General features: G+C 41.9%; 1 protein-coding gene across 1 annotated transcript; it reads right to left on the bottom strand.

Annotated features, from left to right (window-relative positions):
* Positions 1-4825: 4825 nt before the first annotated feature.
* Positions 4826-22605, bottom strand: AKAP4 (A-kinase anchoring protein 4; the record flags this gene model as incomplete). Its single annotated transcript, NM_174235.1, is given in 6 exon segments — positions 4826-5190; positions 5420-7561; positions 9102-9203; positions 9429-9479; positions 21502-21597; positions 22489-22605. Coding segments are annotated over 5 exon segments (2547 nt in total). The 3' UTR covers positions 4826-5034.
* Positions 22606-23357: the final 752 nt, after the last annotated feature.

Consider the following 23357-nt stretch of genomic DNA (forward strand, 5'->3'; position numbering starts at 1 on the left):
CATGTCCGACTCTTTGCGACCCCACGGACTGTAGCCTGCCAGGACCCTCTGTCCATGGGGATTCTACAGCCAAGAATATTGGAATGTGTTGCCATGCCCTTCTCCAGGGGATGTTCCCAACCCAGGGATCAAACCCAGGTCTCCCACATTGCAGGCAGATTCTTTACCATCTGAGCCACCAGGGAAGCCCAATCAGTCTAGTAACACTAAGAAACTGGGCTGTGTGCATTGTGGACAATGCCAATATATAATTTCTCTGAAAGATCAAGGTTGGAACAGAATAGACCAAGTCAGGTGACGTGGGATATTATTGGGATGGACCTAATGGAAGTTCTTGACTTAATTATTACTTATGATTTTACTAATACTGCTAGCTATGTTATGTATATTTCACCTGTTTTATAAAATTGATCTTTCTTACATTACCAAATGTGTTACTGAGCCTCGGATACAGTAATATATAGTTCCATATGAGATCAGTGATTGTAACATTGTAACTCTAGATTTGGGAACAATAAGAGGAAATATTTTCCTAGGCCAGAAGAGGCTTATACAGGCAGGTGGCCCAGAGAATTTTGGATATTGTTTTATGGCCTAGTCCACTAACAACACATTGAGTTACCTTTGTCACACCTGGGAAAGAACATTCCCAGCACTGTGGGATGAAATGGTCATGAAATGTGCCCCCTCCCATCTCCCTGCAAACCATGGTCAAATTTATTACCATGAAGAGGTCCTTGCCATCCGCCTCTGCAAAGATTAAATCATGGTCACTGTAGCTGCTGACCTTCAACACCCCCTGAAAGGAGTTCAGGGTGGAGATCAAGAATGAGGCACTCTTCAGAGAGTTAGATATTTTCAGAAGATTTTATGAGTCCCAATTCTTACAACCTCTTATACCTAGAGAAATACTAACATGGTTAACAGTGACATCTGCTTTGGCTATTGAGAATATTACAACTAAAAGTAAAAATTGTGTAGTTATGGTTCAGACATCCAAGGAAATAACTAGGTAACACTATGCATGTAATTTCAGGCAGGTCCTTGTATTGCTAAGAACTTGAATTTTCTGAGCTGTGTTCGATTTGGATGCCGCTGGATGCCACCCACATTCTCAAAACAATGTCTGCTGGAAGCTAGTAATTGCAACCTTATTTTTTAAAGGTCTCCTCTTGTAACTATTATATTTCTAGACAAGGAAATTGCTTTAGATCATACATTAACAGAAAGAAGAGAGATGTATGATAACTAATAGATCCTATTTGTGGTGGTAGTTTCATCCTAAGCCTTATCTGACTCTTTGCGAACCCATAGCACCTATAATCTATATGTTAATACTCCATTAAAAGTTAAAACCTACTCATAAGACTAGACAACTGGCTACCTGGCTACAAGTCTCCCCAAAGTGCCAGGTCCAGACTGGGTTTCAAGCTTATTCTCCTGAAAAGAAATGAAATTTGTCTATTAAAATTCCACTTGTTTTTCTTCCAACTATTTGTAATTTGGTCTGTTACACCACAATCACAGGCAAGGGATTGAGATTTTAGTCATACAAGACTCAGATCCAGCACTTGGAAATCAGAAATACTTGCAATTCAATGCCTGTTCTCCAAATTGAGCCAGCACTATGCTCCATCTTCTCCATGGAGAAGGAAATGGCAACCCACTCCAGTGTTCTTGCCTGGAGAATCTCAGGGATGGGGGAGCCTGGTGGGCTGCCATCTATGGGATCGCACAGAGTCAGACACGACTGAAGCGACTTAGCAGCATGCTCCATCTTGACAGGAAGTTGCCAGAGCCATAGTTGCCCAGTTCCCTGAATTAAAACTGAGCAAGACTCTGGGGCTCTGGACTACAAATCCTTTCTGTGTCCCCATTTTTTTGGTAGGATATGGACTTCATTCAACGTCCTGACCTTCCCTGAGTTCCAAAAGCCAGATTCAAACAGTTGCTAATCAGAGAAGGGAGGGGATACAGAAACAGGGGAGGAGCAGTCAAGTGGTGTTACAGCCTTGGGGCAGGATCCTAGTTCATAATCAAGGAATATGTATAACAATATCTTTGAGTTGTGTAGAACTGGGACCCCACCCAGGTGGATGATGGAAACTTCAAGCTGAATGCTAGATTCCTGGAACACTATAAGATCCACTGGAGAAGGAAATGGCAAACTACTCCAGTATTCGTGCCTGGAAAATCCCATGGATAGAGGAGCCTGGTGGGCTATAGTCCAAGAGTCGGACACAACTTAGCGACTAAACTACCACCACCACCCTATTACTTCACCACCAACCATTCAGAAGAAAGTCACACCATGCCAAGTCACACCTCATGCCAAATTTTGCCTTCCTTTTCTGGGGCCCAGTGATGACCATTCTGTTAGGCCTCCTGTTTGGCCCCTGTCTGTTTCATCTCTGACAGGGTCCAACAGTTTCAGGCTAAATTGTTGTTACTATGAGGTGAATGTTGGTTTTAGGCACAGAATACCTCTGTTTAAGTCAGGTGGAGAGAGACTTCTGCTCTACTAGGCAGGACTACATATGCCCCCTGTCAGCTGAAAGTAATTATAGAAGAACCAGCCCTCTGCCTCAATTCCCAAGAAGTATCTTGAGTATAGGGCTTCCCTTATGGCTCAGCTGGTAAAGAATCCGCCCGCAATGTGGGAGACCTGGATTTGATCCCTGGGCTGGGAAGATCCCCTGGAGAAGGGAAAGTGTTAGGCGAAGCACTCTGACTAAAACCGCCACCCTGGTCAGACACAATAGTAACCATTTGCATGAGTTGTTTTACGCAACAGGAGGTCCTGGTAAGGAACAGGGAACTAACAAGCCACCACCAACTGGAAGAGTTCTGGAAAGGTCAAAAGGAGATACCACATGTCTGACCACCTCCCAGAGTCCTTCTTGCTGGCATCCATCTCGGCTGAACAAGTCCTGCACCACCAGGAAGGACTCTGAGCCAGAATGATTGGCTAAAGACAACCCAGAAACGAATCCTATCACCATAAAACTTGAGACTGTGAGCCACATGGCAGAGCAGTTCTCCTGGGTTCCCTTAACCCTACTGCTCTCCACCCAGACACTCTTTCCCAATAAAATCTCTTGCTTTGTCAGCATATGTGTCTCCTCAGACAATTCATTTCCGAGTGTTAGACAAGAGCCCAGTTTCAGGCCCTGAAAGGGGTCCCTCTTCCTACAACAACTCCAGTACTCTGGTCTGGAGAATTCCATGGACTATATAATCCATGGGGTCACAAACAGTTGAACATGACTGAGTGACTTTCACTTATCTTGAGTATAAAGTATCTCAGGGGGAGTTGTGAGGGGAAACTGACTCAAATCATCTGCCCTGGCCAGGTACCATAGTAACCATCTGCATGAGTTATTTTCAATAGGAAGTCTTGGTAAGGAACACTGAACTAAGCAGCCACCATCAACTAGAAGAGTTTGGGAAAGGTCAAAAGGAGATGCCACATGTCCTACCGACCTCCCAGAATTCTTGCTGGCATCCATCTTAGCTGAGCAATGCACGTGCTATCAGGAAGGACCCTGAGTCAGAATGATTTGTCAGAGACAACCCAGAAACTAATCCCATCACCATAAAACTGGAGACTGTGAGCCATGTGGCAGAGCAGTCTTCCTAGTTTCCCTTACCCTTCTGCTCTCTCCTCAGGCAATCCTTCTCAACAGTCTCTTGCTTCGTCAGGAAAAAAAAAAAAAATCTTTTTACAGAGCATCATCACATCTATTCCTGTAGTTTAATCTTTAAACAGGGAAGGTAACTTTGTCTACGTTTTGTGTGTGTGTGTGTGTGTGTGTGTGTGTGTGTGTGTGTGTGTGTGTGTGTTAGTCTCTCAGTCGTGTCCGACTCTTTGCAACCCTATGGACTATAGCCTGTCAGGCTCCTCTGTCCATGGGATTCTCCAGGCAAGAATACTGGAGTGGGTTGCCATCTCCTTCTCCAGGGGATCTTCCCGGCCCAGGGATTGAACCCCAGTCTTCTGTACTACAGGTAGATTCTTTTACTGTCTGAGCCATCTGGGAAGCCCTGTCTACATTTTACAGGTAAATAAAAAGACTCAGAATCTACCTAGATGATTCTAAGGCCATGAAACTAAGTAAGAGTCCAAAGCTTTAACTTTTGAGTCCAGAATGATGCAAACTAGCCAACAGAGGACCACAGGGCTGGAAACACTGTCTTGATCTGATTTGTAATGAATTATAGCATTGTGATGGACTTCTGAGAAGTATACAAGAAATCTAGGAATTTAGTGCTAGTCTCAAAGGAGATATTGAGATTCACATAGGGTGGCTGTGAAGAATTTATCATTCTATAGCTTTGTTCTCTGCAAATTTTTTTCAAACTGCTGGAAAACAAGGAAATCTCATCAGTTGAAGGAAATGACTTATAAGGAAGCTTTGTGTGTGGGGAAGGATTGGATCCTGATGTAGTTCTGGGTGGTATTTAGCCATGTGTAGTGGACCCTGGGAGTGTATGTGTGTGCGTGAGTAATATGCTTTCTGAAGTTTGTTTTTCATCTAGGCTCCTATCTTCAAACTCTTAAGTGACCAAGAAATCTGCATTCTTGGGATTATAAGGGGGATTATCAAGTTATGTGCATAATTCAGGAAGAACAATAACTTGTGGACTGAGATTTGGATAAGCCAAATGACTTAGGAACTTGGACATGGGTTATACCCCTGTGTCTTGGTTGCTTAGAAAATAAACCAGGGTGAGATATGGATACAAGTCCAACACTGTTATCACCATTCCTTGAAACTGGACCCAATTGCCTTAGATATATCTGACAAAGAAAACACTGGCACCATTTTTCATTTTAATTTTTTTTATTCATTTTCTTTCCCAGCTTGTTGGGACACCCTGTATTTGCACAGTCCAACTGCTGATGTATTGGGAAATACAATCATGTAGAGTGCAGTTCACTGGCTTGATGGTAGGGGGTGTTCCAGCTGGGATGGAATGCTGCTGGGGGCGGGAAGTAAACGGAGAGGGAGAGGAGGCAAAGGAGTTGTTGGCTCACAGGTTAGCGAGCAGCCAGTCTAGCAGTTGTTTTCTAGCCATGTTTCCCACGGCTTCATCCAGTTGTCGTTCCTTGGCAAACTTCATGACCTCTTGAAGAAGATCTCCTACGCTGTACCCCTTCTCTGCTGCCTTAGCCGAAACTTCAGGAAGCTGCGCGAGAGCAGAGATAGCTTGAATCATGTGATGCTTTTAAAGCCAGGACCCAGAGGGAGAAAGTCACCTACACCCCACCCATCTTTCTGCCTATGATTCTTGGATTAAAGGCTGAAAAGATAGACTGAAAAAAAGAATGGACTGCTCTGAGTACAATACTACCTCCCTGCCCCTACCCACTCCAGCCCCCTTTCTTCTTGTTCCTTGTCGTGTCGCTATCGCTTACCTTCTCCAGTTGTCCATCATCATCTCCCATGAAGTAGAGCATGGGTACATTAAATTGTGAGGCTGCAATCCACTGCAGGACAGCTTGGAGCTGCTTTTGCAAGCTGCTTGTTGAGCACTGATTATTGACAATGACTTCAGGCCCGTGAGAGTCTTGGTAGCTCTGAGACATCCCAGCTTCGTAACTAGATCTGGGGCCACTGGTCTGGTAAAAATTAGAGTTGTTGGATGAGGATGCTTGTTCTTCCAAATCAGTGAGGGCTGCCTCGTTGTTGCTATACTTAGCCATGATAAGGCACAGCTTCATCACAGATTCTACCAGCTGATCTATAAATTGTCGGTTCACTTGCTTCATCCCACCGACAAAGTCAACTTCTCGATTGTCCTGGCCTTGTTCTTCCTCTCTGTCAGACTTCTTGAATATGGAGGTTGATTTGTTTGTCCTGATCTCGGAATGTTTGTTCTCACCTTCACAAAGATCTTCACAGTTGAAGGGGCTCTCATTAAGCAGTTTTTGAATAAGTGATAGAACCATGTTTGACATATCCAGCTTCTGGGAATCCAGATGTTGATTGTCCTTCATAGAGGTGGATGGTCCAGGTGCTCCACGAGTTTCTAGATGTTTCATTGAAAGTGCCTTGGCACTTTGGCTACCTCCGCACTTTTCATATTGGGCACTCTGGGTCATATAGCTCGTGGTACCAGGTGGACAGTCATCTTCACATGCCTCTTTGCCCTTGGCCTGCTGGGTCAGATGGTACTGGATCAGCATAAGGGCAGAGACAATCAAGTCCTTTGCCAGTGAATCTGTGGAAGGGCTGATCTTCTCTCTCTTTTCCTCCTTATGGGGACAGGTTTTGCTAGGCATCTTGCCTTGATTACACTGCTTTTGGTTCCACATAGTCAGACTCTCCTTGAGGATATGTTCACTGACTTTCTCAGCACTGGTCAAAGACTTGCATTCCTCTTGTTTCACCTTGCACTTGTCCTTTCCTTTCATCTCAGCCTTCACAGATGAAAATTCAAGACTTTGGTTTTTGCACTTGGCATCATGGGACCCGGCTTTCAAGGATGTATATGACAAACACTGAGATTTAGTTTCCTTTTTTTCACCAAGAAGAGCGCTGACCAAACGTTTCAGCATAGCCTCCATGATATCAGCAGCATTTTGTTTCCCATGATTGAACAGATTCCTCTTGACAGCTGAGACAAAGTCTGAGTCAGTCATCAGGACCCCAGTGATGTTATGTAGGTTCTTCATGCAGGAATCAATCAAATCTGACACAATTTCTTTGGTATGTTTCAATAGCACCCTCTTCAGGACCACACAAGCTGGAATTGGTTTCCCAGAGCTATGAACTTTCAAGGTCTTCATAACAGAAACCATCATATCGGATGCCACTTGATTGGCATAAACCATGAGTCCTTTGCTGATGGAATCTGCAAAGTCTTTGCTGTCTCTTTGGCACATTTGTTTGTCTCCGCCTTTGTTCTTGTTGGATAATTCACTATACAGAAAGGTTTTTCGACCACCATCCCTACACTCCTCCCCAGTGCCCCGCATTTCTGCAGAGGTCACTTCTACAGCATCATGGGCCATTTCAGAAGCGATCTTGCTCACAGCACTGCGAGGGCTGTTTTTCCCTTTGTCCCCACTGGGTGGATAGATCGAATGATGAAGACATTTGCTCCCATTTTCTAATTTCTCCTTGATTTCCTTACGGGCCATCTGGATTACCAGAGAAGATAATCGATTGACATAGAAGGAGAGATCATCCATAGAACATTCTCCATCAGGGGAGATAACTGCCCTCTGATTACTAGGAGATTTGCCTGGAGGAGTAGAAGGACTCTGGTTATTGTTGGTGTTTTTGGCTGCTGTCATTTCCAGACGTAGGCTCTGAGGTTCGTTGTTCACACAATCCATGTTCAGGTGATTGGCATAGATGCTGTAGCAGTTCCCAGAAGACAATTTTTGACAGTTTCCCTCTGTCTCTCCTACTTTATGTTTACAACTGGAGGCTGAAGGGCTCAGTGCATGTTGGAAACCTAGGGCATACTTTTGAAGATCATTCAGAAGCCAGTTGAAGACACTTAAAGGATCAGAAGGAGCTTGTTTGAAAAGGCACACTGACCCCTCCGTCTAAAAAAAGAACAACGCCCATCCATAAGAGTTTGGATAGGTACTTCTTTACCCTATTTAGAAAATATATCTCTGAAGTTTCACAGATTAAGGATTTGGCCTTTAGAATTTTCATGGGCACATATCATACAATTATATACATTAATACACATTCAAGCACAAGTGGCAGTGACAAAAGCTTAGTGTATATACATTTGTACATTTAACTACATATAAGTGTTATCAATATATTTGTCAATTTCATTTGAGTATGTGAATTTATAACAATATATGTCAAAAATGTGTCAGTGTCTCTGTTGTGTGTGTATATGCACATTAATATATCAACTCATGAGTGTGAATGTGTCAGTCAATATTGTGTGTGAAAATGTGCCTGTGTGTATGTGTGCACATGTGTGTCAGTGCACATGTGTGATGTCACTGTGTGTAAGCATGTGTCATAAGGTACTGACATCATACTCATTGTATTATGTCATCTGTATAGGCCAGCATGTGCATGGTAGTATGAATATTCAGTACATATGTGTGAATGTAAAAATATGCATGTATATCAGTGTGTCTCTTAATATGCTTGTCACTGCCACATGTAGCTTAAGTTACAATCAAGGAGACCTACACTGTGTGTTATAAATATGGGCTCCTCTTCTAAAAACAAACACCAGGTGTATCCTTTCTATTAAGACCCCAGAGTGAAGTTGGCCACCCCTAACTGAACCCAAAACCCTTTGGAAAATATTTTATAACTGGTTTTCCCTGCCTTCGAGTCTACTTTCATCATAATACATGTAAAAAATGCTTCAAAGGCATCTGTGGTCAGAAATTATGTTTCTGATCATAATATGAGCCTAGGAACACAGAACAAGGAATATTTAAGTCTTTTGCACTGAAACCAGATATCTTGTTCCAATTATCAGCTACTCTAGGCTTCTAGGACTGTGAGAATTATCATGTGTGCTAATGCCTACCCCAAACCAGCTTACCAGGTGTAATTTGGAATATTTACACAAAAACAAAAAAATTCCATATGTGATAGTGGTGTGCAAATGTAATTGATTCAAACGTTATGATACCCACTAGCCTAGGTAATCTCTTAGACAACAGGGTGGAGACCAGGCAACTACAGTGTTTGATTGTTGTGGATTCTCTCTTCTCCATATCTTCTCTATTGTTTTGGACACTGGGCAATGTGAGACACACAAGTCCATTACAAACCAGCAAAGAACATTGCAAACGATCTTGCTTATAAGCCCGTGTCTTTGTTAAGAAAAGCACAGCAAGATTCTATTTGCAGGAGCTACTTGAAATCAAGAAAGGGCATTCTGAGCCTCTGTGATTAGTGTCATTGTGAGATACTGTGAACTTACTGGGGGCATTGAACTTACCATGACTCTGAACTTAGGCATGTGTTCTCTAGAATGCCATAGTATTAAAATTTTGAGTCTATTTGACAATAGTTCTCTTACTATCTCTGAACCAGAGCCCTCAGATTCAGCACTGAGCTCTGGGAATGAGAAAGGCTAGACTCAGGGGCTGTCTATACCTTAGACTGGTCTTGCTTCTCAGTATCCTTGATCACAATAATTTCTTTTTCTTCTAGATTCTCCAGGTTTAAGTCACCTTCTGAACTACAACCAGCAGCATCCTGTGGAATTAAGAGATAAGATTCTTGTGAAAAGTTGCTTTTTTGAGATTTTTTCAATCTGCCCCCCTAGGCTACTACTTCAAACCAAGAATGATGGCTTCCCACCTGAGTCCCCTCCACCTTTCCCCCCTCTGCCACAACCTTTCCCTTCTCATGCTGTCACTGATAACCCTTCTTGGCAGCTTCCCGCCCATTCCAACTCTGAGGGGAGGAGAGGGTACCCACCTTAGAATCTTTATCTTCCATGCTCAGGGTAGACACATCGACAAAGCATATCTGCATCAAATTAGGAGGGTTAATTCAGAAAAATTCCAGAGAAAAGGCATTAATTTTCCTGGAAGATGATAGTAGCACCTACCTTATCAGTTCTTGTGAGAATTGATTGAGATAGTGTGTGTAAAGCTTTTAGGAGAGTGCCTGGATATAGTTAAGTATGCAATAAACAACAGACAAATAATTTTTATTAGGCAGATAGAATCTTAATGTTACTACATTTCCTAAGTGAGAATACTTGTGAAAGAGAAAGAGTTCAAAATACAGCACCCACATTTACTGAGAAAACCAAAAAGAGAGATGATTTGCCCAACTGACATAAACTCAAAGGTATAACTTGTATTATAACTGGCTCCCAGTTTGGAGCACTTTCTACTGTTGCCAAAATGTGGTGTTTTTACTATTGATAACATAGATTTTAGGTGGCCCATGGATAAAAATTTTTGTGTTTAATAGGTAATTTTTAATTGTTATTCATTAGGAAAATACACACTAGAATATCAAATCTATCATATTATGGATAACAGTGTTTAGAGTGATGGTAATTTTTAAATGTAAGTCATTTTTTAAAACATTGTAGAGGAGGCGGTCCTAAGATGGTGGAGGAATATAGGACGGAGAGACCACTTTCTCCCCGACAAATTCATTGAAAGACCATTTGAACGCTGAGCAAATTCCACAAAACCACCTCTGAACGCTGGCAGAGGACACCAGGCACCCAGAAAGGCAGCCCATTGTCTTCGAAAGGAGAACAAAGGACTGAGCGAATACTAGAGGAGAGCTAGCCGGCTCCGGACTGGCCCATCCCCGACTGGAGGCAGGGAGACAGGTGGGCAGCAGCCAGAGCTGGAAAGGGGCAAACTCGGCCCTAAAGATGGCACCCTCTACCAAACTGCAAGCAGGCTTCCAGTATCCAAGACTTTCTGGGATTCTGGATGGTTAACATCCGCCAGGAGGATTGTAGCCAGAGATCAGCTCCCCAGAAGACACACACAGCACACCTGAGAGGGCGTGCCCACTGCCACCCAGGAAATCCAGCTGCTGGGATCAGGGAGGCGATAAGACACACTGCACCTGGGGAGAGCGCGCTCGCCAAGCACCTGGTTGCCTGAGCTACTCAGACTTGGGAAGGGAACAAAACGCAGGCCCAACCAAGTCTGCGCCTTTGTGGAGTACCCAAGAAACTGAACCTGAGCAACTAAGACCTGGGAAGTGCACACAACCAGGGCCTGCTTCAGACAGTTCCACTGCAGAGCAACCTAAAGCCTTAGCAGTGTAGACTGGAAAAGCACATACGCTGTGAGCAGGCACAAACCCAGTGTGGCTGAGACACTGTGAGCACTCCCCACACACGCCAGTGATATTTGTTTGCAGTGTTCCTCCCTCCCCACAGCACAACTGAACAAGTGAGCCTAAATAAGTGACCACCTTCACCCCCTTGTGTCAGGGCAGAAATTAGACACTAAAGAGACCTGCAAATAGAAGAAGCCAAAATAAACAGAGGGAATCATCTTGGAAGTGACAGGTGCAACAGATTAAAACCCTGTAGTTAGCACTGACTACATAGGAAGGGGCCTATAGACCTTGAGAAGTATAAGCTGGAACAAGGAACTATCTGAAACTGAACTGACACCACACTGCCCACAACAGCTCCAGAGAAATTTTTAGATATATTTTTACTATTATCATTTTTTTAATTAAAAGTTTTTTTTAAATTTTAAGTCCTCTATTACTGCTTTAATTTTCATTTTTATAATCTACTATTACCTTGCAAAAGAGAAAAAAAGACCCTATTTTTAAAGCAAACTTCAATATATTTTTTATAATTTTTGTGATACTGTCTTGTTTTTTTAATATTGTACTTTTGAGAGTATAACCTCTACTTTAAATTTTTAATCTTTGCTTTGTGGTATTTGTTATCAAATTTGAACCTTTAAGAATCCAATCTTGAGTACCCGTTTTTACTTAGGAGTGTGATTACTGGCTTGATTGCTCTCTTCCCCTTTTGACTCTCCTTTTTCTCCCCCAGGTTACTTCTATCTCTTCCCTCCCTCTTCTCTTCTCTACCCAACCTTGTGAATCTCTGTGGGTGTTCCAGGCTGTGGAGAACACTTGGGGAACTGATTACTACCTAGATCTCTCTCCTTTTGATTCCCCCTTTTCTCCTCCTAGTCACCTCTATCTCCTTCCTCCCTCTTCCCTTCTCTATGTAACTCCATGAACCTCTCAGAGGGTTCCAGATTGTGGAGAGCACATAGGGAATTGATTACTGGCTAGATTGTTCTCTCCCCTTTTGATTCCCCCTCTTCTCCTCCTGGTCACCTCTATCTGCCTCCTCCCTCTTCTCTTCTCCATGTAACTCTGTGAACCTCTCTGGATGTCCCTCACTGTGGAGAATCTTTTCACCATTAACCTAGATGTTTTATCATAGGTGCTGTATGGATGGAGAAGTCTTGAGGCTACTGTAAGAACAAGACTGAAAACCAGAGGCATGAGGCTTAAACCCCAAACCTGAAAACACCAGAGAACTCCCGACTCCAGGGAACATTAATCAATAAGAGATCATCCAAAAGCCTCCATACCTACACTGAAACCAAGAACCACCCAAGAGCCAACAAGTTCCAGAGCAAGACATGCCATGCAAATTCTCTAGCAACACAGGAACATAGCCCTGAGCTTTGGTATACAGGCTGCCCAAAGTCACACCAAATCCACAGACATCTCAAAACTCACTACTGGACACTTTATTGCACTCCAGAGAGAAGAAATCCAGCTCCACCCACCAGAACACCGATGCAAGCTTCCCTAACCAGGAAACCTTGACAAGCCTCTGTTCCAACCCCACCCTCAGGGAGGAACCTCAACAATAAAGGGAAACCACAAACTGCCAGAATACAGAAAGGCCACCCCCAAACACAGCAATCTAAACAAGATGAAAAGGCAGAGAAATACTCAGCAGGTAAAGGAACGGGATAAATGCCCACCAAACCAAACAAAAGAGGATGAGATAGGGAGTCTACCTGAAAAAGAATTCAGAATAATAGTAAAAATGATCCAAAATCTTGAAAACAAAATGGAGTTACAGATAAATAGCCCAGAGACAAGGATTGAAAAGATGCAAGAAAGGTTTAACAAGGACCTAGAAGAAATAAAAAAGAGTCAATCAATAATGAATAATGCAATAAATGAGATCAAAAACACTCTGGAGGGAACCAACAATAGAATAACGAAGGCAGAAGACAGGATAAATGAGGTAGAAGATAGAATGGTAGAAATAAATGAAGCAGAGAGGAAAAAAGAAAAAAGAATTAAAAGAAATGAGGACAACCTCAGGGACCTCTGGGACAATGTGAAATGCCCCAACATTCGAATCATAAGAGTCCCAGAAGAAGAAGACAAAAAGAAAGGCCATGAGAAAATACTTGAGGAGATAATAGTTGAAAACTTCCCTAAAATGAGGAAGGAAATAGTCACCCAAGTCCAAGAAACCCAGAGAGTCACAAACAGGATAAACCCAAAGTGAAACACCCCAAGACACATACTAATCAAATTAACAAAGATCAAGCACAAAGAACAAATATTAGAAGCAGCAAGGGAAAAATAACAAATAACACACAAGGGGATTCCCATAAAGATAACAGCTGATCTTTCAATAGAAACTCTTCAGGCCAGAAGGGAATGGCAGGACATACTTAAAGTGATGAAAGAGAAAAACCTGCAACCCAAATTACTGTACCTAGAAAGGATCTCATTCAAATATGAAGGAGAAATCAAAAGCTTTACAGACAAGCAAAAGCTGAGAGAATTTAGCATCACCGAACCAGCTAAAGGATCTTCTCTAGACAGGAAACACAGAAAGGGTGTATAAACTCATACCCAAAACAACAAAGTAAATGGCAACAGGATCATACTTATCAATAATTACCTTAAATGTAAATGGGTTGAATGGCCCAACCAAAAGACAAAGACTGGCTGAATGGATAAAAAAACAAGACCCCTATATATGCTGTCTAAAAGAGACCCACCTCGAAACAAGGGACACATACAGACTGAAAGTGAAGGGCTGGAAGAAGATATGTGATACAAATGGAGACCAAAAAAAAAAAAAAAAATGCAGGAGTAGCAATACTCATATTAGATAAAATAGACTTTAAAACAAAGGCTGTGTAAAGGGACAAAGAAGAACACTACATAATAATCAAAGGATCAATCCAAGAAGAAGATATAACAATTATAAATATATATGCACCCAACATAGGAGCACCACAATATGTAAGGCAAATGCTAACAAGTATGAAAGGGGAATTTAACAATAACACAGTAATAGTGGGAGACTTTAATACCCCACTCACACCTATGGATATATCAACTAAACAGAAAATTAACAAGGAAACATAAGCCTTAAATGATACAATGGACCAGTTAGACCTGACTGATATCTATAGGACATTTCACCCCAAAACAATGAATTTCACCTTTTTCTCAAGTGCACACAGAACCTTCTCCAGGATAGATCACATCCTGGGACATAAATCTAGCCTTGGTAAATTCAAAAAAACTGAAATCATTCCAAGCATCTTTTCTGACCACAATGCAGCAAGATTAGATGTCAATCACAGGAGAAAAACTATTAAAATTTTCAACATATGGAGGAACAATATGCTGCTGAATAACCAACAAATCACAGAAGAAATCAAAAAAGAAATCAAAATATGCATACAAACAAATGAAAATGAAAACATAACAACCCAAAACCTGTGGGACACTGTAAAAGCAGTGCTAAGGGGAAGGTTCATAGCAATACAGGCATACCTCAAGAAACAAGAGAAAAGTCAAATAAATAACCTAACTCTACACCTCAAGCAACTAGAAAAGGAAGAAATGAAGAACCCCAGGGTTAGTAGAAGGAAAGAAATCTTAAAAATTAGGGCAGAAATAAATGCAAAAGAAACAGAAGAGACCATAGCAAAAATCAACAAAGCCAAAAGCTGGTTCTTTGAGAAGATAAATTAAATTGACAAACCATTAGCCAGACTCATCAAGAAACAAAGGGAGAAAAATCAAATCAATAAAATCAGAAATGAAAATGGAGAGATCACAACAGACAACACAGAAATACAAAGGATCATAAGAGACTACTATCAGCAATTATATGCCAATAAAATGGACAACTTGGAAGAAATAGACAAATTCTTAGAAAAGTACAACTTTCCAAAACTGAACCAGGAAGACATAGAAAATCTTAACAGACCCATCACAAGCACGGAAATTGAAACTGTAATCAGAAATCTTCCAGCAAACAAAAGCCCAGGGCCAGACAGCTTCACAGCTGAATTCTACCAAAAATTTAGAGAAGAGCTAACAACTATCCTACTCAAACTCTTCCAGAAATTTTCAGAGGAAGGTAAACTTCCAAACTCATTCTATGAGGCCACCATCACCCTAATACCAAAACCTGACAAAGATGCTACAAAAAAAGAAAACTACAGGCCAATATCACTGATGAACATAGATGCAAAAATCCTTAACAAAATTTTAGCAATCAGAATCCAACAACACATTAAAAAGATCATACATCATGACCAAGTGGGCTTTATCCTAGGGATGCAAGGATTCTTCAATATCCGCAAATCAATCAATGTAATACACCACATTAACAAATTGGAATATAAAAGCCAAATGATTATCTCAATAGATGCAGAGAAAGCCTTTGACAAAATTCAACATCCATTTATGATAAAAAAAAAAAAAAACTCTCCATAAAGCGGGAATAGAAGGAACATACCTCAACATAATAAAAACTGTATATGACAAACCCACAGCAAACACCATGTTCAATGGTGAAAAATTGAAACCATTTCCCCTGAAGTCAGGAACAAGAAAAGGGTGCCCAATTTCACCACTGCTATCCAACATAGTTTTGGAAGTTTTGGCCACAGCAGTCAGAGCAGAAAAAGAAATAAGGAATCCAAATTGGAAAAGAAGAAGTAAAACTCTCACTGTTTGCAGATGACATGATCCTCTACATAGAAAACCCTAAAGACTCCACCAGAAAATTACTAGAGCTAATCAATGAATATAGTAAAGCTGTAGGATATAAAATCAACACACAGAAATCCCTTGCATTCCTATACGCTAATAATGAGAAAATAGAAAGAGAAATTAAGGAAACAATTCCATTCACCATTGCAACGAAAAGAATAAAATACTTAGGAATATATCTTGGAGAAGGCAATGGCACCCCACTCCAGTACTTTTGCCTGGGAAATTCCATGGATGGAGAAGCCTGGTGGCCTGCAATCCATGGGGTCACTAAGAGTCGGACACAACTGAGCGACTTGACTTTCACTTTTCACTTTCATGCATTGAGGAAGGAAATGGCAACCCACTCCAATGTTCTTGCCTGGAGAATCCCAGGGATGGGTGAGCCTGGTGGGCTGCCATCTATGGGGTCGCACAGGGTTGGCTGCAACTGAAGTGACTTAACAGCAGAAATATATCTACCTAAAGAAACATGGTGATAGTAGCAAGGTCTGATGCTGTCAACAGCAATATTGCATAGGAACCTGGAATGTCAGGTCCATGAATCAAGGCAAATTGGAAGTGGTCAAACAAGTGATGGCAAGAGTGAACATCGACATTCTAGGAATCAGTGAACTAAAATGGACGGGAATGGGTGAATTTAACTCTGATGACCATTATATCTACTACTGTGGGCAGGAATCCCTCAGAAGAAATGGAGTAGCCATCATGGTCAACAAAAGAGTTTGAAATGCAGTACTTGGATGCAATCTCAAAAAGGACAGAATGATCTCTGTTCGTTACCAGGGCAAACCATTCAATATCACAATAATCCAAGTCTATGCCCCAACCAGTAACGCTGAACAAGCTGGAGTTGAATGGTTCTGTGAAGACCTATAAGACCTTTTAGAACGAACACCCAAAAAAGATGTGCTTTTCATTATAGGGGACTGGAATGCAAAAGTAGGAAGTCAAGGAACACCTGGAGTAACAGGCAAATTTGGCCTTGGAATATGGAATGAAGCAGGGCAAAGACTAATAGAGTTTTGCCAAGAAAATGCACTGGTCATAGCAAACACCCTCTTTCAACAAGATAAGAGAAGACTCTACACATGGACATCACCAGATGGTCGACACCGAAATCAGATTGATTATATTCTTTGCGGCCAAAGAGGGAGAAGCTCTATACAGTCAGCAAAAACAAGACCAGGAGCTGACTGTGGCTCAGATCATGACCTCCTTATAGCCAAATTCAGACAGAAATTGAAGAAAGTAGGGAAAACCACTAGACCATTCAAGTATGACCTAAATCAAATCCCTTATGATTTTATAGTGGAAGTGAAAATTGATTTAAGGGACTAGATCTGATAGATAGATTGCCTGATGAACTATGGACTGAGGATCGTGACATTGTACAGGAGACAGGGATTAAGACCATCCCCATGGAAAAGAAATGCAAAAAAGAAAAATGGTTGTCTGGGGAGGCCTTACAAATAGCTGTGAAAAGAAGAGAAGCGAAAAGCAAAGGAGAAAAGGAAAGATATAAGCATCTGAATGCCGAGTTCCAAAGAATAGCAAGAAGAGATAAGAAAGCCTTCTTCAGTGATCAATGCAAAGAAATAGAGGAAAACAACAGAATGGGAAAGACTAGAGATCTCTTCAAGAAAATTAGAGATACCAAGGGAATATTTCATGCAGAGATGGACTCGATAAAGGACAGAAATGGTATGGACCTAACAGAAGCAGAAGATATTAAGAAGAGACGGCAAGAATACACAGAAGAACTGTACAAAAAAGATCTTCATGACCCAGATAATCACGATGGTGTGATCACTGACCTAGAGCCAGACATCCTGGAATGTGAAGTCAAGTGGGCCTTAGGAAGCATCACTACAAACAAAGCTAGTGGAGGTGATGGACTTCCAGTAGAGCTATTCCAAATCCTGAAAGATGATGCTGTGAAAGTGCTGCACTCAATATGCCAGCAAATTTGGAAAACTCAGCAGTGGCTGCAGGACTGGAAAAGGTCAGTTTTCATTCCAATCCCAAAGAAAGGCAATGCCAAAGAATGCTCAAACTACCGCACAATTGCACTCATCTCACATGCTAGTAAAGTGATGCTCAAAATTCTCCAAGCCAGGCTTCAGCAATACGTGAACCATGAACTTCCAGATGTTCAAGCTGGTTTTAGAAAAGGCAGAGGAACCAGAGATCAAATTGCCAACATCGGCTGGATCATCGAAAAAGCAAGAGAGTTCCAGAAAAACATCTATTTCTACTTTATTGACTAGGCCAAAGCCTTTGACTGTGTGGATTACAATAAACTGTGGAAAATTCTGAAAGAGATGGGAATACCTGACCTGCCTCTTGAGAAATTTGTATGCAGGTCAGGAAGCAACAGTTGGAACTGGACATGGAACAAAAGACTGGTTGCAAATAGGAAAAGGAGTACGTCAAGGCTGTATATTGTCACCCTGCATATTTAACCTATATGCAGAGTACATCATGAGAAACACTGGGCTGGAGGAAGCACAAGCTGGAATCAAGATTGCCGGGAGAAATATCAATAACCTCAGATATGCAGATAACACCACCCTTATGGCAGAAAGTGAAGAGGAACTAAAAAGCCTCTTGATGAAAGTTAAAGAGGAGAGTGAAAAAGTTGGCTTAAAGCTCAACATTCAGAAAACAAAGATCATGGCATCTGGTCCCATCACTTGATGGGAAATAGATGGGGAAACAGTGCAAACAGTGTCAGACTTTATTTTTCTGGGCTCCAAAATCACTGCAGATGGTGACTTGCAGCCATGAAATTAAAAGACACTTACTCCTTGGAAGGAAAGTTATGACCAAGCTAGATAGCATATTGAAAAGCAGAGACATTACTTTGCCAACAAAGGTCCGTCTAGTCAAGGCTATGGTTTTTCCTGTGGTCATGTATGGATGTGAGAGTTGGACTGTGAAGAAAGCTGAGCCCCAAAGAATTGATGCTTTTGAACTGTGGTGTTGGAGAAGACTTGAGAGTCCCTTGGACTGCAAGGAGATCCAACCAGTCCATTCTGAAGTAGATCAGCCCTGGGATTTCTTTGGAAGGAATGATGCTAAAGCTGAAACTCCAGTACTTTGGCCACCTCATGCGAAGAGTTGACTCATTGTAAAAGACTCTGATGCTGGGAGGGATTGGGGGCAGGAGGAGAAGGGGACGACAGAGGATGAGATGGCTGGATGGCATCACTGACTCGATGGACGTGAGTCTGAGTGAACTCTGGGAGTTGGTGATGGACAGGGAGGCCTGGTGTGCTGTGATTTATGGGGTCGCAAAGAATCAGATACGACTGAGTGACTGAACTGAACTGAAAGACACAAAAGACCTATATATAGAAAACTATCAAACACTGATGAAAAAAATCAAAGAGGACACTAATAAATGCAGAAATATACCATGTTCATGGATTGGAAGAATCAGTATAGTGAAAAAGAGTATAGTAACCAAAGCAATGTATAGATTCAATGCCATTCCTGTCAAGCTACCAACGGTATTTTTCACAGAGCTAGAACAAATAATTTCACAATTTGTATGGAAATACAAAAAACCTCGTATAGCCAAAGCAATCTTGAGAAAGAAGAATGGAACTGGAGGAATCGACCTGCCTGACTTCAGGCTCTACTACAAAACCACAGTCATCAAGACAGTATGGTACTGGCACAAAGACACAAATATAGATTAATGGAACAAAATAGAAAGCCCAGAGATAAATCCATGCACCTATGGGCACCTTCTCTTTTACAAAGGAGGCAAGAATATACAGTGGAGAAAAGACAATCTCTTTAACAAGTGGTGCTGGGAAAACTGGTCAACCACTTGTAGAATGAAACTAGATCACTTTCTAACACCATACTCAAGAATAAACTCAAAATGGATTAAATATCTAAACGTAAGACCAGAAACTATAAAACTCTTAGGGGAGAACATAGGCAAAACACTCTCCGACATAAATCACAGTAGGATCCTCTATGACCCACCTCCCAGAATAGTGGAAATAAAAGCAAAAATAAATAAATGGGACCTAATTAAAATTAAAAGCTTCTGCAAAGCAAAGGAAACTATAAGGAAGGTGAAAAGACAGCCTTCAGAATGGGAGAAAATAGTAGCAAATGAAGCAACTGACAAATTAATCTCAAAAATATGCAAGCAACTCCTGCAGCTCAATTCCAGGAAAATAAACGACCCAATCAAAAAATGGGCCCAAGAACTGAACAGATATTTCTTCAAAGAAGACATACAAATGGTTAACAAACACATGAAAAGATGCTCAACATCATTCATTATCAGAGAAATGAAAAGATGCTCAACATCACTCATTATCAGAGAAATGCAAATCAAAACCACAATGAGGTACCATTTCACGCCATTCAGAATGGCTGCAATCCAAAAGTCTACACACAATAAATGCTGGAGAGGGTGTGGAGAAAAGGGAACCCTCTTACACTGTTGGTGGGAATGCTAACTAGTACAACCACTATGGAGAACAGTGTGGATATTCCTTAAAAAACTGGAAATAGAACTGCCATGCTGCTGCTGCTGCTAAGTCACTTCAGTTGTGTCCGACTCTGTGTGACCCCATGGACGGCAGCCCATCAGGCTCCCCTGTCCCTGGGATTCTCCAGGAAAGAACACTGGAGTGGGTTGCCATTTCCTTCTCCAATGCATGAAAGTGAAGTCACTCAGTCGTGTCCGACTCCTAGCGACCCCATGGACTGCAGCCTACCAGGCTCCTCTGTCCATGGGATTTTCCAGGCAAAAGTACTGGAGTGGGGTGCCATTGCCTTCTCCGAGAACTGCCATATGACCCAGCAATCCCACTGCTGCACATACGCACTGAGGAAACCAGAATTGAAAGAGATACGAGTACCCCAATGTTCATCGCAGCACTGTTTACAATAGCCAGGACATGGAGGCAACCTAGATGTCCATCAGCAAAAGAATGGATAAGAAAGCTGTGGTACATATTCACAATGTAATATTACTCAGCCATTAAAAAGAATACATTTGAATCAGTTCCAATGAGGTGGATGAAACTGGAGCCTATTATACAGAGTGAAGTAAGCCAGAAAGAAAAACACCAATAGAGTAGTATACTAATGCATATATATGGAATTTAGAAAGATGGTAATGATAACCCTATACGTGGTACAGTGAAAGAGATACAGATGTATAGAACAGTCTATTGGACTCTGTGGGAGAGGGTGAGGGTGGAATGATCTGAGAGAATACCAATGAAACATGTATATTATCATATGTGAAACAGATCGCCAGTCCAGGTTTGATGCATGAGGTAAGGTGCTCAGGGCTGGTGCACTGGGATGACCTAGAGGGATGGGATGGGGAGGGAGGTGGGAGGGGGGTTCAGGATGGGGGACACACATACCCATGGCTGATTCATGTGACTGTATGGCAAAAACCACTACAATAATGTAATTTAATTAGCCTCCAATTAAAATAAATAAATTAAAAAAAAAACATTGTAGAAATACATATTAAATAACAATATGAGTGGTGCTTGAACATGATAAAAAATATGAAGTACTATGTAAATCACTCTTAGTTTTGGAACATAGCATTAAGTATTTTGCCCCCCTGAGGGAGTCCAACTTTGGGGCAACTTACTGGTAGCTAGGCAACATCATTATGACTTCAGAGGTGTGAGGTAGTGAAGGCTGGTAACTAGGCAACCACCACCCCTCACTCCCCTCAGCCTCCCTCCCCGGCCTGCCCCCCCCTCCCAGATCCTTTACATCACTCACCGCCCCCCCCCCAGATCCTTTGCACCCCGTCCTTTAATTGTGACTGTGTTATCCATGACCTCACTGATCCCCCACAGACCTTACTGAGCTTGAATCCTTGGAGAGGTCACTATCCATTAGCCTATCCTGGGCTCCAGGATATCTATACCCAAACACCAATCCTTTCCACTCCTTGGTAGGAGTCATTTTTGTGTCTTACCACTTTCCGGTCCTGATCTTGTTGTCCTCTTGGGCTGTAGAGATCAACCTTGCACACGCCCCTGCGGCTGTGTAACCAGTCAATATCATCAGACATCTGGAAAGAGAAATAAAATAAATCTTAAAGTCTAATACATGATTTTAAGAAACTGAATTGGTAAAGAATCCCTGGAGGGCTTTCTGAAACCCATCTGTGTTTCATATAAGTTTTAGGTTGGGAACTGATAGGGTAAGCCATGGGGGAAGGACACTCTGAAATGTTTGGACCTGAAGATCAAAATCTTTTAGCTCAGTCCATGGTCTTCTTTAATTTAGATTCCCCACACCAACTATTTGAAACCAAGGGAGTATCATATTGACCTGGGAAAATGCCAGTCAGGAAAAATGACAGCCTGGGAAACAAATTTAAAAGGGGGTCTACACACTGTAGGGGAGTCAAGTTCACCTCATTCCCTTTAACTGAATTTTAGCTAAACCTAGTCTAACCCATGCCTTCGGTTAACAGCTATAATACTTACCACATAGGGCCACTGGAGAAGACCAAGGTCAATACTAGTAAAGTGAATAAAGATTTCAACATATAGAACAAGTTTCTGAACATTGAGACCGCTCAGTCTAATAAGTATAACTAAGAGACAAATGTCTGAGGGAAGATCAGACCCTGATCCCATAGGACAAAGTTTAATTTTACTTTTGAAAGAGAGAATAAACTCTGCCAACTTCCTTCAAACCCCTTGACACCTCCCACACTTTTCTCTCCCTCCTTTCCTCCTCTTTCTCTTCCTCCCTTCCACCTTCCCTCCTTTCCTCCCTCTCTCGTCCTTCCTCCCTCCTCCCTGCTCTTTCTCCTTTCCCATCCTCCCTCCCTCCCTCTCTCTCTTTCCCTCTGCCTCTCTCAGTCTCAACATTTTAATAACTATCTTCTGATGGCTAGCCTTCACAGGATACTAAAAAAAACTGTAAAAAATAAAATTTATAAACTCATTACCTTGATAATGAAGTTATTTTAGACTTCGGCTGAAGATGTGCCACCTAGAAGGGAGATGGGCCCCTTGAGATGGAAGTGGGCAGTGCCAAGTTCTTGGGCACGTGCAGCTGGCTGCCACCCCGGTCAGCTGTTGGATGAGACTGAGGGAGCCAGGCTCTTGCCTGCTGCTTTTGACCCTGGTGTGTGACATCAGGGTTTGTTGAATCATAATGCCTGAAACCATAGCAACCCAGCAGAGGCGGGGCAGGCTGGCAAACTCAGTAGCCCTCCATGTCAAAAGCATATCAGTTTATCTACTGTACAACACATCTTTTTCTGTTCTATCCAGAAGAGTACACATATTTCTTTTATATTTTGTCCTACTCACAACTCCTTAAGACTTCCCTTCACATTCACAGATCCTTAAGGCCTCCCTTCTCGTTCAGAATGCCTTAAGATCCCCCTTCTCATTCCTTTTCAGCCTAGACTTCCAGTACCATCTAGTCATATTAGTTACCAGTGTGGTGGGGTCTATTTTTCATATACAGATTGACCACCAGCCTCTCTGAGCATAACAGTATTAATTTTCATAGCTTATTTCCCTTTGGAAATTCAGAGTTATGTGGCAATAAATCTTTGGATGTATGTAGAAATAGAGAAACATTAAAGTCCTTTCTGGGTATCCTGAATAAAAATACGAAAGAAAATTTGAGGCAGCCTCAGCCCCTTCTGTAGTTTCACCTCACCATTAGGACATCCCAGTAGCTAGTCAAAAAGAAGGAAGAAGATGCCCTTACCTTTGTAGTATCAGAATAGGCTATCTTGTAGGACATTGGAATGGCTTTTTCTTTTAAATTTGGATGGTGTGATGACCCTTTCAGTTTGGCTCA

The sequence above is a fragment of the Bos taurus genome, chromosome X, assembly GCF_002263795.3.
Source record: "Bos taurus isolate L1 Dominette 01449 registration number 42190680 breed Hereford chromosome X, ARS-UCD2.0, whole genome shotgun sequence".
Taxonomy (NCBI): domain Eukaryota; kingdom Metazoa; phylum Chordata; class Mammalia; order Artiodactyla; family Bovidae; genus Bos; species Bos taurus.